A 12,897-nucleotide genomic window follows, 5' to 3' on the forward strand; every position below is an offset into this window, starting at 1 on the left:
GTATCTCTACTTAATAAAAAGACACCATTGAAGTAAACGTAGACATGCATGCATGCTGGCGTGGTTGAGAAACACCTAGACTCACTGAAAGCATTAGTGAGTGAGTTGGATTATAGTCCTGGGTATTTCATTTGAATTCCGTGTGCTTATCTGTCATTTTTTGCTAAATGGGTGTTAGGGCAATACACTCATCATAGGATTTTGATTAATCTCTGAAAACAACATGAAGTAATCTTTATCATGGTATTTGTTGTTAACAAGGGACAATCCAACAGAGCGTCTGGGCTACGGAAGAGGAGGAATAAAAGACATTACCAAACACAAATGGTTCGAAGGATTTAACTGGGATGGTCTTCGGAAACGAAACCTGACTCCTCCAGTTGTTCCAAATGTAAGTTAGAGCTGAACAATGGTTACTCTTCCCAAGAAAAGGCCGTAGGCTTAATATCTACCAAGTTGTGCTGAAATATCCTGCAAATCCTTGTGTGGGGATCTAGAGACTGACCAGTGGAATCGAACCTACTAACCATAAGCCGAACAGATTCTTGTTTAGGTTTCATTTCTTTGGCAGAAGTCGGTTGAACGCAATTGAAATATTTGAACCACTGGATTATGTTATTGAAGAGGGTTTGTCATTGCCGGTTTGACATAATTTATTTATCATGAGTTGAGGATTCAGTGTTTACCACACATTATAGGACGGGCTCTGTGTGAAAGTCAGGTAGTTCAGGTAGAGGAGCTCCTTGTCTGTCCTAGAGAGAGTAAACAATGCTGTTGCTGTTTTATAGTTTACGTTCAAGAAGCAGAGTATTAGTATATACTCCCCAGTGCTTTCATGGGTAAGTTGACCTGTTGAACAACATTAAACTCTAGCTGTACATGGATGGTGTAAGCCTATCCATTGACAGGGAATGCCTTTCACGGGATCAGTGTGTCTATCTTCCAGATCTTACTTTGATAATTGTTGTAGGTCCGTGGTCCAGATGACACCTCAAACTTTGACGACTATCCAGAAGAAGACGAAGCTCTGCCGCCAGATGACCTCACGGGCTGGGACAAAAACTTCTGATGCAAATGCCTTTCATTAGTCATTATACAGATGCTATAAATCTACTGATCTTCCAGCTGGTTTGGAAGTTTGTTCCGCAATTCCAACTTAGCTGGTCTAAGGCCAGTGCTGTGTTCTTACTGACATCATAAGCTGGCATTTGTGATGTTTGTCCAGCTAGTGTGATGGTGCTCAGCAAGTGCCTTAGCAGATCGAGCGGACATATCGGCGATGTGATGGTAGAGATGTCTGGTAATCAGTAACATTATCCTGAGAGACAGTAGCTCAGACAGAACCGTGTATAAATGTAGCATACTTTCGTCCTATCTAATGATTATTTAGACAAGAAATTAATGCGAAAGTACGAAACAACGAATGGACGAGGCAGAAATGCCAGGGAAAACTACGAAAGGACGGAACAGAAGTTGGAAAGTGCGAAGCAAAACCAAGAGGTTTTTCCACCGTTCACTTTTGTACTTTGCTCTCGCCTTTTCATACTTTTCTTTCGTCATAGAACACACGAAAGAGCGAAACAACGAAAGGACGAGGTTCCACAAAACCTTGCTCTTTCGTGCTCTTGCCTTCCGCTTTTAAGTCGTTATGAGTGTAGGAGGAACCGAAAGGCAAAAGATCGAAAGGACGAGCCTCCATCAAACCTCGCCTTCCGTTTTTAAATCGCTGTGCGCATGACGACTTGTAAGGTAAAAGGCCGAAAGGACGAGACTTAGTACTTTCGTACTTTTGCTTTTCGGTTTGCCATGCACGCAGCGATTTAAAAGCGGAATGCAAAAGTACAAGGGAGAGATGTTTGGTGAATCGGCGTCCTTTCGTGGTTTCCATCTTTCGTATGCTTTCTATGAATAAAAACTCGAAATAAAAGCACGAAAGGGCGAGGCAAAACAACAAAAGCGTGAGGTGGTAAGACCTTGTTTTGTTTCGCACTTTCGTACTGTTGTTTCGTCCTTTCGTAGATTTGTTTCGTTCTTTTGTCTCACCCTGTCGTTGTTTTGTCCTTTCGTATTTTTTCTTCTGGACTAATTAATCAGTATATAGAAGGGACAAATGCACACATGGTCGCTATTGGCTTCCATATTTTTAGCGATCTGGAACTGCTCATTGTGCCTGGGATAAGATAATTTCTTTAGCCGATTACTTCAACATGTATATAAACATGGAAGTCTTGTTGTGCGAATTCAGATACGCATGCATATAGCACCAAGGAAAATCGCGGAATCAAAAATTGCAGTCTTCCTATATAACTGTATATTTTGTCAATAAGGAAGATGCATAATAATACTAGTAATAATATTAGGAACATTGGTCACATATATCAGGCGATTGTTATATATCACGGTGATGCAGATCTACCTGATTTCAGCTATGTATATGTATGATATCCCTCCACAGTTTGTAGATCTTCGTGTCTCATGATATATCTCTTGACAAAGTACGATAATGTATCGATATATCGTTTCAGACATGATGATGGCAACTACATGAATGATAATATATTTATCATTTCAAATATTATTGCTTTCTTCGGTCTCTCATTTCTAAAAAATCTGTGGAGCTTATAATAATTGGATCTCTGTGATTTATAAACCTTTATTATTCGTGCTTTTACTCGCCTGGCATTTTATGATCGCGTGTAGGATAACGCTGATCTCGGTCAGATGGGTAGGCCTATATTATGGTAACACCCGTAGTCTTATCAATGTATAATGTAATATTTAGTCATACTCGCCTAGAAAAGATTTATCCCATTTGTGTGAAGTGTTTCAGACGGTTTGCCTGAATTGTTATGCAATAGTATACAAATAGCATCCCACAAAAAGCACTTGGTTTTCCCTAGGTCAATATAGTTGTTTATTCGTGTCGTTCCGCGCATTAGAATCATTTCTGATTACCATTTTGTAACTGTCCATGCACCGGATGATATGTTCCAAGGTTAAGACATTGTAACAATGTGTGGTAAATGAAGTTAAGGTAGCTTTATTTGATTCGGCCAACAAATTGTCCCCAAGTGAAGTTTTTGCTTGTTTCAGTGCTGCTCCAAAAGCACAGTTTGTATAATGTTTCTTGATTTGGAGCTTTTACACTTAGTTCGTTTAATTGTATTTGTGCAGGTATCTGGTGTCCTAAAGTATACTGAAGACTGTCGTTTACACGACTCGTCGTCTCTTACCCACGCGTCTCAGGGATCTGCTTGAATTTGTTGCTATTTTCCCGGTGTCCAGTGGCCTTATATAAAACTCACAAATCTCGGATGGTTTTAATCCATGTATTTGATTCCCACTTTATCACGTATAGGGTCATCAAATACGTTTCCTGCACATCGTGAGCAAACTTTAGATCTATGTATTCCGTAGATTCCAAGCGTCATAAAATGTTAGAAGTTCTGTGAGGATGTAGGACATTGTATTTACTTCAAGCATAGATGGTCCTTTGCAATTTGAATGGGGTGTGTTCATGGATGATTTGTTATTGTGTAGTGTAAATTTTAGACGATCCTTTTGATAAAATCAAAAATAAACAATACATATAGTTATATTTTTGTGACATTGATATTATAAATTAGTTATGAACTAACGTCAGTAAGTTATGTTGTAGGGAAATCATTTACATATTCATGTTTTACACAATGGTTGCATTATGACATCAAAGCGGAAAGACATGTAGGTTGTATATATATTTTCTAACATAGATCGTTATGTTAACTTCTATTACGAAATATTGTAATAAAATGACATTCACTTCTAAGTGTTGACTTTGTAAATCAATCAATATTTTTGAAGGTTTCTCTTGGAACAACGGATATGTTAATATATATATACAGAGATGATTTTAACTCAGTTTACAGAAAAAGATATGTTGTATCACGAGGGTAGGAGAAGGGTCTACGCGTGTGCTGGAGGGCTTCCACTTCGTCACATATATTTCGTGCATGGGCACAGTAGTGTCCCATGACAAAGACAAGAATCACAAGACCCATGACTCTTTCATTCGTTAGCAGAGACACGGGGAAACTATCATACATCGCTCACTTTTGACAATGTTTTCTGCTAGAGGACGGAGTGGAGTATTTTAAATCCATAACATTTATACCAACTATTTGAAAGAGTGCTCAAACATGGCAGAAATTGTACTACCACATCAAAAAATGGGCGGTGGAAATTTTATCGAATTGATGCATAATTTAAAAGTATAATTTGGATTACAATTTTAAGCTAAAATCGTTTTATGAAAGAGGCCTTTCCTGTTGAACGCGCGATCAGCTTGTTCGAGATGCAGGCAAACTGAGACAAGAATCCGTATTGCAGTATTTTCGCATAAGATTACACAGATAAATTTAGGACAAACAGTATTAAAAGGTCCCACTATCAGTGGTATTCAACTAAAAAGGAATCTTTACATAATTCGTTATTTGGTTAAAGTCTACAAGTTGGTACTGCACACAGAATAAACCGGGGGATTACCAATCTATTTGAATGTTATACTGAAGCATAAATTGGGAGAATGTCAGCATGGATTTACCCAACACACCTCCCATAGTTCTGAATGGCGACCTGGAACTGCTCATTGTGCTATGTAGCCTACTCACTGCGAAGCTAAGTAGGCAGGAGAGTCTGATTTGGGCATTGGTATTTGTTATAAAAAGAAACAAAAGAGAGAAATTGAACAATATTTAAGGCAAGTATTAGGCCCTACACTGAAACCTGAACGACCAATGAAAATTAAATTTGAGAGATTGAACTAGTTAATACGCATGCACCGGTCCATCTGGTCGTCAATCTTGACCTGAGAAGGCACAAAATGAACCTAAACGCACGTTTTTTATCGAAAATGCACAATATTTAAAGCAGTTATTTACAACAGAACCAAAGACCTTACTGAATCGAGTTCATCACATAATTGCAAGTATGCAAAACTTCTGCACGGATCCTTCTGATTTTCAAACTTATTCTGAGGCTATAGGGAATGAACCTGCACAGAATTTTTATAATAATCCGACAGTATTTAAAGGATTTATTGCACAAAAAGCAACAAAATTGTGGGAGTTATTAAATTTATCAGATATGCAAAAGTTATGCACGCATCAGGTTAGTTTTCGAACTTGATCTGAGGACTGACATGCTCAGTGAAACGTTGAGCTTTGCCATTTTCCCCTTGTTAGTTTTCATGACATGATCAAGCCAGACAGAAGAGAACAAGAGTTCAGGTGAACACAACATACACCCCAACAAATGTATTGGTTTGAAATGTAGACAAAATACCAACAGAATTGTAGCGATTATAGCCCCTGAGGGGAACCTTTAACGCAAGTGGACAAAGGTGTCCATCTCCAATCAAACCTTCATGGGAAAACAGTTGGAGTTGTAGAGCGGACATAAAATCATTTGTATTTATGTAGCATATATAAGGAAAATGGCTATCTGCTTACAATCGCGAAAGTGGACAAATGCGAGTCGTGACATATCGCCATCGTGTATCTATGTATACACCCAAAATTATACTTTGCCGGGACAAGAACATCAAATCAGTTTATACAGTATATAAAAGAAAAAGGGCTGTCTAGTTACCACGAAAACTGCAAAAATGGACAAATGTGAGTCACAACACATCGTCATCTGTATATCGATGTATCCACCAAAAATTAAAACTCTGTGGAAACTGTTGGAGTTATAGCACAGACGCGAAATCATATCTATTTATACAATATATTCTCGGGGAAACTAGCGATCTGGTAACCATGACAAACGAGGAAATGAATAAATGTGAGTTACCACACATCGTCACCTGTGTACGTTTGTACGCAGCAAACAGCTTGAGTTATAGCCCGGACATGATATCATATCTATCTGTATAATACATATAAGGAAAATGGCTATCTGGTTACCATGTCAACCGCAAAAATGGGCAAGTGTGAGTCGCAACACATCGTCATCTGTGTATCTCTGAATTCATCACAAATTAAAAAGTCTATGTGGAAAGCTGTTGGAGTTATAGCCCGGACATGAAAATCAAATCTATTTATATAGTATACATAGGGAAATGGCAATCTGGTAGTCATGACAACTGCGGAAATGGACAAATGCGAGTCGCGACACATCATCATCATCAAATTCGTTTGAAGATCAGTGTCATACAGAAGTTGAATCTTTTGGGGGAACAATTTATTTAAATTTTCATAGTTTTCTATCTTCTCACTCAGATATGAATAAACATTCCTAGTGTTTCTTTACTGAATTTGTTCATGCATGTCATATTGAGGTGGAATGTCAAGGTCACTGATAAAAATCCACTCATAAAAATCTTGTTACCAGGTTTCTGAGTAAACCATTTCAGATTTTATGAAACTTGGTACATATCATGTCTGCACTGAGGAAGTGAATGAATGACTTTTGATGAACATTGGTTTGCAGAAGTTGGTGAAAAATTGCTTTGTTCAAAGTTTCACACTTTTCTATCTTTTAACTCAGATTGTGTATATGCATTCCTGTATGTATATATGTTTGTTCTGGCATTGTTTAACTGCCACAGATTGGGGAAGTTTGGTAAATTTGACATATTCAGTTTTCCAATCATTTTGCACAGAAGATTAAGAACTATAACTGTGTACTGAGTTAACTGGAACTGGAGCTGCTTTGTGATTGACAAACTCATTCTTTAGTTTTTTGGTGTTTTTTTCATATGAAACACTAATGTCAAGATACCAAGAAACGAGATGTGAGATATGTTGAATTCTAATCTTAGACATAGTTTCTTCAGTTAAAATATAGAATTCAGCATGCCTTGGCTGTATATAGCTTCTTTAGTGTTGACAGAAGTCTACTATACGTTTAGTAGGAATCGCAGTTTTTTGTTATAGAGCCTTGATGATTTACCGTTAGGCTGATTTACTATAATGCAGTGATGCCTTTTTATACGCCCCAGCCATTAGGCGGAGAGTATTATGCTATGGCGATTTTGTCCATCTGTCCGTCCGTCCGTCCGTCCGTATTCGTATTCGGGCTAAAACTCCAGTTTTCTGCGTAGAGTATTAATTTTTGGTGGATACATACATACACAGATGACGATGTGTCGCGACTCGCATTTGTCCATTTCCGCAGTTGTCATGACTACCAGATTGCCATTTCTCTATGTATACTATATAAATAGATATGATATCGTGACCGGGCTATAACTCCAACAGCTTTCCACATAGACTTTTAATTTGTGATGGATACATAGATACACAAGCTATATACACTCAGAGTCAATCAATTAGTAACTTTACTGTAGAGATGATTTCTATTTAGTTTCGTAAAATTACAAACAACAGGTCACTCAGAAACAGAGACAATATTTTTAGATATGATTTCGTGTCTGGGCTATAATTCCAACAGCTTTCCACATAAACTTTTAATTTGTGATGGATACATAGATACACAAGATATATACACTCAGAGTCAATCAATTAGTAACTTTACTGTAGAGATGATTTCTATCTAGTTTCATGAAATTACAAACAACAGGTCACTCAGAAACAGAGACAATATTTTTAGCACATGCATGCCCTTTCAGTGACCTTGATCTTTGCCCTCTGTATGACCTGCATGAAACAAATTCCCTAGATCTCACAGTCATATGAAATATCATGATCAGTATCCTTGACATTAGGGAGTCATTCCCAAAACAAAATGCGACATGACAGCTGCTGATAAATCCTGACAAAAGTTGTAAATAAGCAGCCCCTCAGCTCCTAAGAGTCTGCGTAATCAGGTGATTATTTATGAACTCCATGAGTCTTAAGATATCCTCCTTCAAGATATGAAATTTATTAAATTTCACTCGTCAATTTCGCCAAGAAGATAGCACAGTATATACACTAAGTTAATTAATATATTAATTAGGGAATAAAGCAACACTCAAGAAAATGATGATTACAGTTTAATATGTATCTTCACAAAAATGACTAGTCACACAATCATCTATTTTTTATGTACAAGTAACCCTGAAACTTCTGCTGATATTACAATCCAAAGACATTAACATCAATATAGACATATCTCGACATCAATATTTCTGATACAAGGTGAATACGTACATTTAAAATAATTGACCAGACAGGCATCCTAAAATAAACCGGAATGCATTAGGTATTAGTGCTTGTGTATTTATGAATCAGTTTGACCTTTCTGACACAAACTTAATTATGTGTAATGGGTGATTTCAATTTTAAATCCTAAGACAGGTTTTTGTGTGTGGGCAGGAAAATGGAATGAAGATGTATGTACAGGTCTAAAAGTTACTGTCCCTCTGCTGGAGCTTCGTCTGCTGGAGCATCTGTCACTGCTGGGGTTTCCCCTTCTGTGGGAGCTGTTTCAGCCTCTCCCTGAAACACAGTGCATGCCACCTGCTGTCAACTTATAACAAAAGTATTGCTTAACAGATGCATTTAACAGATTCAAAAATAAACGCTCTGCTTGCCAGTCATGTGTCAGAAGAAAGGCAAAAAGACAAAAAGAACAGCATCAACATATGCACTGTAAACTAGCTGACCTGTTAGGGTATATTGTTACACATTCTATTCAGCTTTATCATCTGCAGCTCTGAACAAGAAGGGATATTACTGAAGTTATGTCCGATCGAGTACTACCAGTTGTGATGGGTGCGTTTAATACCATCCTCCTGTCCTCCAAGGTCTATACACTTACTGAATTCTCTTCTACTGGTTTTTCCTCATCTGTTTTCTCCTGACCCTCTGTTTTATTTGCCTCTTTGTCAGAACTTTCTTCCTTCTGTGCCGCTGCCTGGGCTTCGGCTGCAGCAACTGCCTCTGCCTCCTCAGCCTGTTTTCTCTTCCTCTCCTCAGCCTGTGCTAGCTCTTCTGCCTGAAGTCAAATCAAAACATTTTTACACACTATGAACCTGTACACAGAAAACACTATCTTAAGACAAAAATTCCTTTCCATCAAAAATAACTATCTTTTCCCAAGAAAATACAATATCACTATACAAATTAATGTAAGTTTATATGAAGAAAATATATTAAGAGACCTTTCTCTTTGCTTCCTCTTCTTCAGCCATTCTCCTTTGTTCTTCTTTCATTTTCTCTTTCATTTCCTGTTCTTTAGCATAATCTTCTATTTCCTTCTGAAGCTGCATGGCTTTGTTCTTTTCCTGCAGAGAATTTTCATGTACAATTTGTTTTTAAAATAATTATAAATAACAATTCAGTTAATAAAATTCAGCCTGTGACAGCTACACAGAGAATTGGCAGTATTCACATCACATACAGTGGCATATCCAGTCTGCTGCTATCTGATTAGCGACAGCTTTAAGTGGATTCAAAGTTCACAAAAAGGAGCCAGTCATTTTAGTTGACATTATTCAAAATAAGACAGATAAACAGAATACAATAATTTCATTATAAACATTTTGTTTGTTTAACTATAAATATGTGTATCTTCTAATTAATACCATAATAGGCAAACCACATGTATAGGCCATCATCATCATCACAATACAGTATGTTATAACCATCATGTGTTCAATCCCAAAAATTTAAAAATACTCATTTTGTACCTCTTTGGCATAATTGACATTGTCCAAGTATTTATAAAGCCATTGGGCGATGAATTCAATTGGGTCTTTTGGTCTCTTCTCACACACTTCTGCCAGACAGTCCGTCAAACACACTCCCAAATGTGCTCTTAAATACTCGGTATCCATGACTGAACAACTGTGGAAAAAACAATGAAGGCCAAAAAACAAAATAAAAAGAACATACCTATTTTTCTAATCAGTAAATTGAATCAAACATAAAACAATCTATAGGTGCTGGAAGTGTCAGATTAGTTCGAATCAAATTGAGACCTAAAACTACGAACCCCAAGGCTGGGCTGCATACTGCATTTGCCTCTAAAATGTGCACCTGCCTCTAATGTTTGTCACGCATAACTTTAACACACAGACAGTGACCATTGGCATGTATCCTATCCCTACTGCTCATTAGCTGTGACAATTTGGATTGTCAGGCAAACATTTTTAATAGATGTGTTTGTTCCAGTTAGGGGTTGTCAAAGCAGCAAAGTTAAATATTGTATCATCCCCTCACATGTTTTCATGGTAGTCGCACTTTCGAGTCAATGCTCAAAAAAGCCAGATTCTGAGCACAAACGAATTATTTGACGTCCTCTATCCAAGTGAATCGGATTCCGGTAAGCAGTCTACTAATGCTACAGTATGTATATGTAGGCATGCTGGAGGTTTTATGTCGTACTAAACAATTTTTATACACCTGCCATTAGGAGGGTCTTATTATGTTATAGCGATTTTGTCTGTCTTTCCGTCCTTATTCGTGTCCGGGCTATATCTCCAATAGACCTTTTTGAACTGTCAATCAAGAAGACACACTTCACCAATCAGAAGCAGTATTGTTGCAAATAGGTCAACCAGATGTCCCACACATTGGTTACAAATATTCAATCTTTCTATGATGCCATAACATCACAATTGCTTTCACCAGGAAGAGATGGTGGGGCATTGGATGTATTGGATCCATAAATGTCTTCCATGTGCAGTTTTAATTTTTGTGGGTTATATAAATACTGAGGTGATGATGTGATGACTTACATTTGTCCACAAGATGTCGAGACTGATATTCATTCATTTCCATGTTTGTTATGGTAAACAGATATCCATTTTCCATATACACTGTATAACTAGACATGATTTTGTATCAAAATTTTCCTGATATCTACTATATAGTTATATATTCATGAACTTCGTATCCAGACTACAACTCCATTTGTTTTCCATATTCAGTTTTAATTCTGGGCGGATACTTAGATGCAGAGGTGAGGATGTGTCCGCACTCATATTTGTCCATTTTCACTGTTGCCATGGTTTCCATCTATGCCATCATCCCTATATATATATAAACACAGATACAAAAATACACAGATGGCCATGTGTTGCTACTCATATTTGTAAATTGCTGTTGTTAATTAGCATGTGACATGTGTAAGCAATTTACCAGAATCGGTTTCACACAGCTCTCGGGCTAAGGGTGCCCAGCGGTCCCTGCGTACCAATCAGTATATATAAGCCACCCATATACCAAGGTCTTGGGCTAAGGTGAGATGTGATGTGTCGTGTTTTGTCACATTTGTCCATTTTTATATGTCTGCTGCCATTAGGCAGAGCAGATTGTGGTATAGTAATTTTGTCCATCTGTTCGTCCATATTTGTGACTGGGCTATTTCCTATTGTTTTCCATGTGCATTTTTTTTTTACACAGATACAGATTTGATGATGCTTCGTGTATACTTTTCAGTTTACTATTTAATACTAAAAGCTATTATCAACACCTATGAAGTAATTTTGAGTTTATACTCATCACAAGGTTGCACTGGTATTCTTTTCATTTCACACAAATCTATTTGTTCGGGAGTATATTGTGTTCACCTGAACTCTTGTTCAGTCAAATGATGACAAGATGTCTCAAGGTGTGTACTGTGTATTCTTGTGGCTGCCTCCTCTGAAATACTGTGCCGGACACCATACTTGACAGTCACACCAGTCACATTACACTGATTCAAACACAGGTCCAACCAGTCTGTCCTGTTTCCTTTCTCTAACATCTCAGTGCTGAGCGCCAAGCGACCTAATGCTATAACATGTTCATCATAAATTTTACCCTTGAAGCCTGAAGAGTGTTATTACCGGGCATCAAAACCCCAGGACGCGACGTTGTCACATATCATATGCAGTCATACATGTACCTCAAAGTTCAATGCAATTCGGCAACTAGGTAAATTTCAACACACCGACAGTATGACATAATTAAAGCAGTGGATATTCATTCAATGAAATATAATCAGAACAACATTTAGGCCTACATGGGAGTAGGACACAGGTCCTTCCCCGTTTGACATCTACTCGCGACATTTGGCCATTCTGTAATGTCGATAGTAGTGCGACAAAGCAAATTGTTTTTTCTAGCACGTCTTAACCTTCTCCAATCACACTCGGTTAAACCATTTCATACTAATTGACAGGCTCCATACTTGGCAGCGCCTGTTATTCTAGAACACTTACCTGTAAACTCCTTGAGAACTGTTCAATAGTGTGAACACGACAGTGACTGCACTTCATAGGCCTGTCAAAATCACGGTCTCGTTTTCATACGACCGTTGTTACGGAATTGTATTACGTCACGTTGCTAGGCATCACTACACGCTATGTAGGTGTACGTATGGTAGGCTACTGCACGGTGCCAAGACAATCTGAGATTTTCGTACTTCTATAGCGTGTTTATACGTGTCTTGCATGTGCCCAGCTTAAGGATCTCCTGATGTCACATATCTGCAAATTTGCTGTTTGAAAATATCATATTATATTCTGTTACATGGATCGGAAGCGAGAGACCACGTGATCTCCTTAGTAACAAAGGGCGTGTGTGAAGGAAACGGTCCTCCCAACGTTATTGCATAGGAAAATGCCTATTTTGAATCGGTGTCAGCGATCTTGCATCAGTTTTCCAGATAGTCTGAGTATTTCTGCAGAGCTTTTCGTGTTTTGCACAACTAGGCCTTACTGGTTGCTAGCGAAGTGGCAAAAAGTTACCTTTTCCACATTGGGCGGCCATTTTGTTTTAGACACGAAAGGGTAGTAACGTGACCTCCAACTTCCGACACGTCTTACATTTATTTATTTATTTATTTGGTGTTTTACGCCGTACTCAAGAATATTTCACTTATACGACGGCGGCCAACATTATATGGTGGAAACAAACCAGGCAGAGCCGGGGGGAAACCCACGACCTACAGAATATCATTATAAACAGATAAAATTTAATCAAC

The 12,897-nt window shown here is 37.9% G+C and overlaps 2 protein-coding genes across 2 annotated transcripts in view; one reads left to right on the plus strand and one right to left on the minus strand.

Annotated features, from left to right (window-relative positions):
* Positions 1-3,790, plus strand: part of LOC135462186 (cGMP-dependent protein kinase 1-like) — a 48,449-nt gene extending 44,659 nt beyond the window's left edge. Inside the window, 2 exon segments of the mRNA XM_064739581.1 lie at positions 262-391; positions 971-3,790. Coding sequence (XP_064595651.1) covers positions 262-391; positions 971-1,069 — 229 coding nt within the window. The 3' untranslated portion in view covers positions 1,070-3,790.
* Positions 3,791-7,965: 4,175 nt separating this feature from the next.
* On the minus strand, positions 7,966-12,242 carry LOC135481816 (DPY30 domain-containing protein 1-like). Its single transcript, XM_064761537.1, has 5 exons — positions 12,134-12,242; positions 9,617-9,773; positions 9,089-9,211; positions 8,746-8,922; positions 7,966-8,423 (listed from the first exon to the last, which is right to left on the minus strand). The coding sequence occupies exons 2-5, from the start codon at positions 9,761-9,763 to the stop codon at positions 8,337-8,339; spliced, it is 534 nt and encodes a 177-aa protein (XP_064617607.1). The 5' UTR covers positions 9,764-9,773; positions 12,134-12,242; the 3' UTR covers positions 7,966-8,336.
* Positions 12,243-12,897: the final 655 nt, after the last annotated feature.

Source organism: Liolophura sinensis, chromosome 1, assembly GCF_032854445.1.
Source record: "Liolophura sinensis isolate JHLJ2023 chromosome 1, CUHK_Ljap_v2, whole genome shotgun sequence".
NCBI classification, from domain to species: domain Eukaryota; kingdom Metazoa; phylum Mollusca; class Polyplacophora; order Chitonida; family Chitonidae; genus Liolophura; species Liolophura sinensis.

What these genes read in the sequence shown, in the direction of transcription:
- LOC135481816 (XM_064761537.1), bottom strand. Translation starts at nt 9,763, where the DNA reads ATGGATACCGAGTATTTAAGAGCACATTTGGGAGTGTGTTTGACGGAC. An exon ending in ATGTCAATTATGCCAAAGAG is followed by an intron (nt 9,212 to 9,616) that starts GTACAAAATGAG and finishes AATTCTCTGCAG; the next exon opens with GAAAAGAACAAAGCCATGCA. An exon ending in AACCAGTAGAAGAGAATTCA is followed by an intron (nt 8,424 to 8,745) that starts GTAAGTGTATAG and finishes ACTGTGTTTCAG; the next exon opens with GGAGAGGCTGAAACAGCTCC.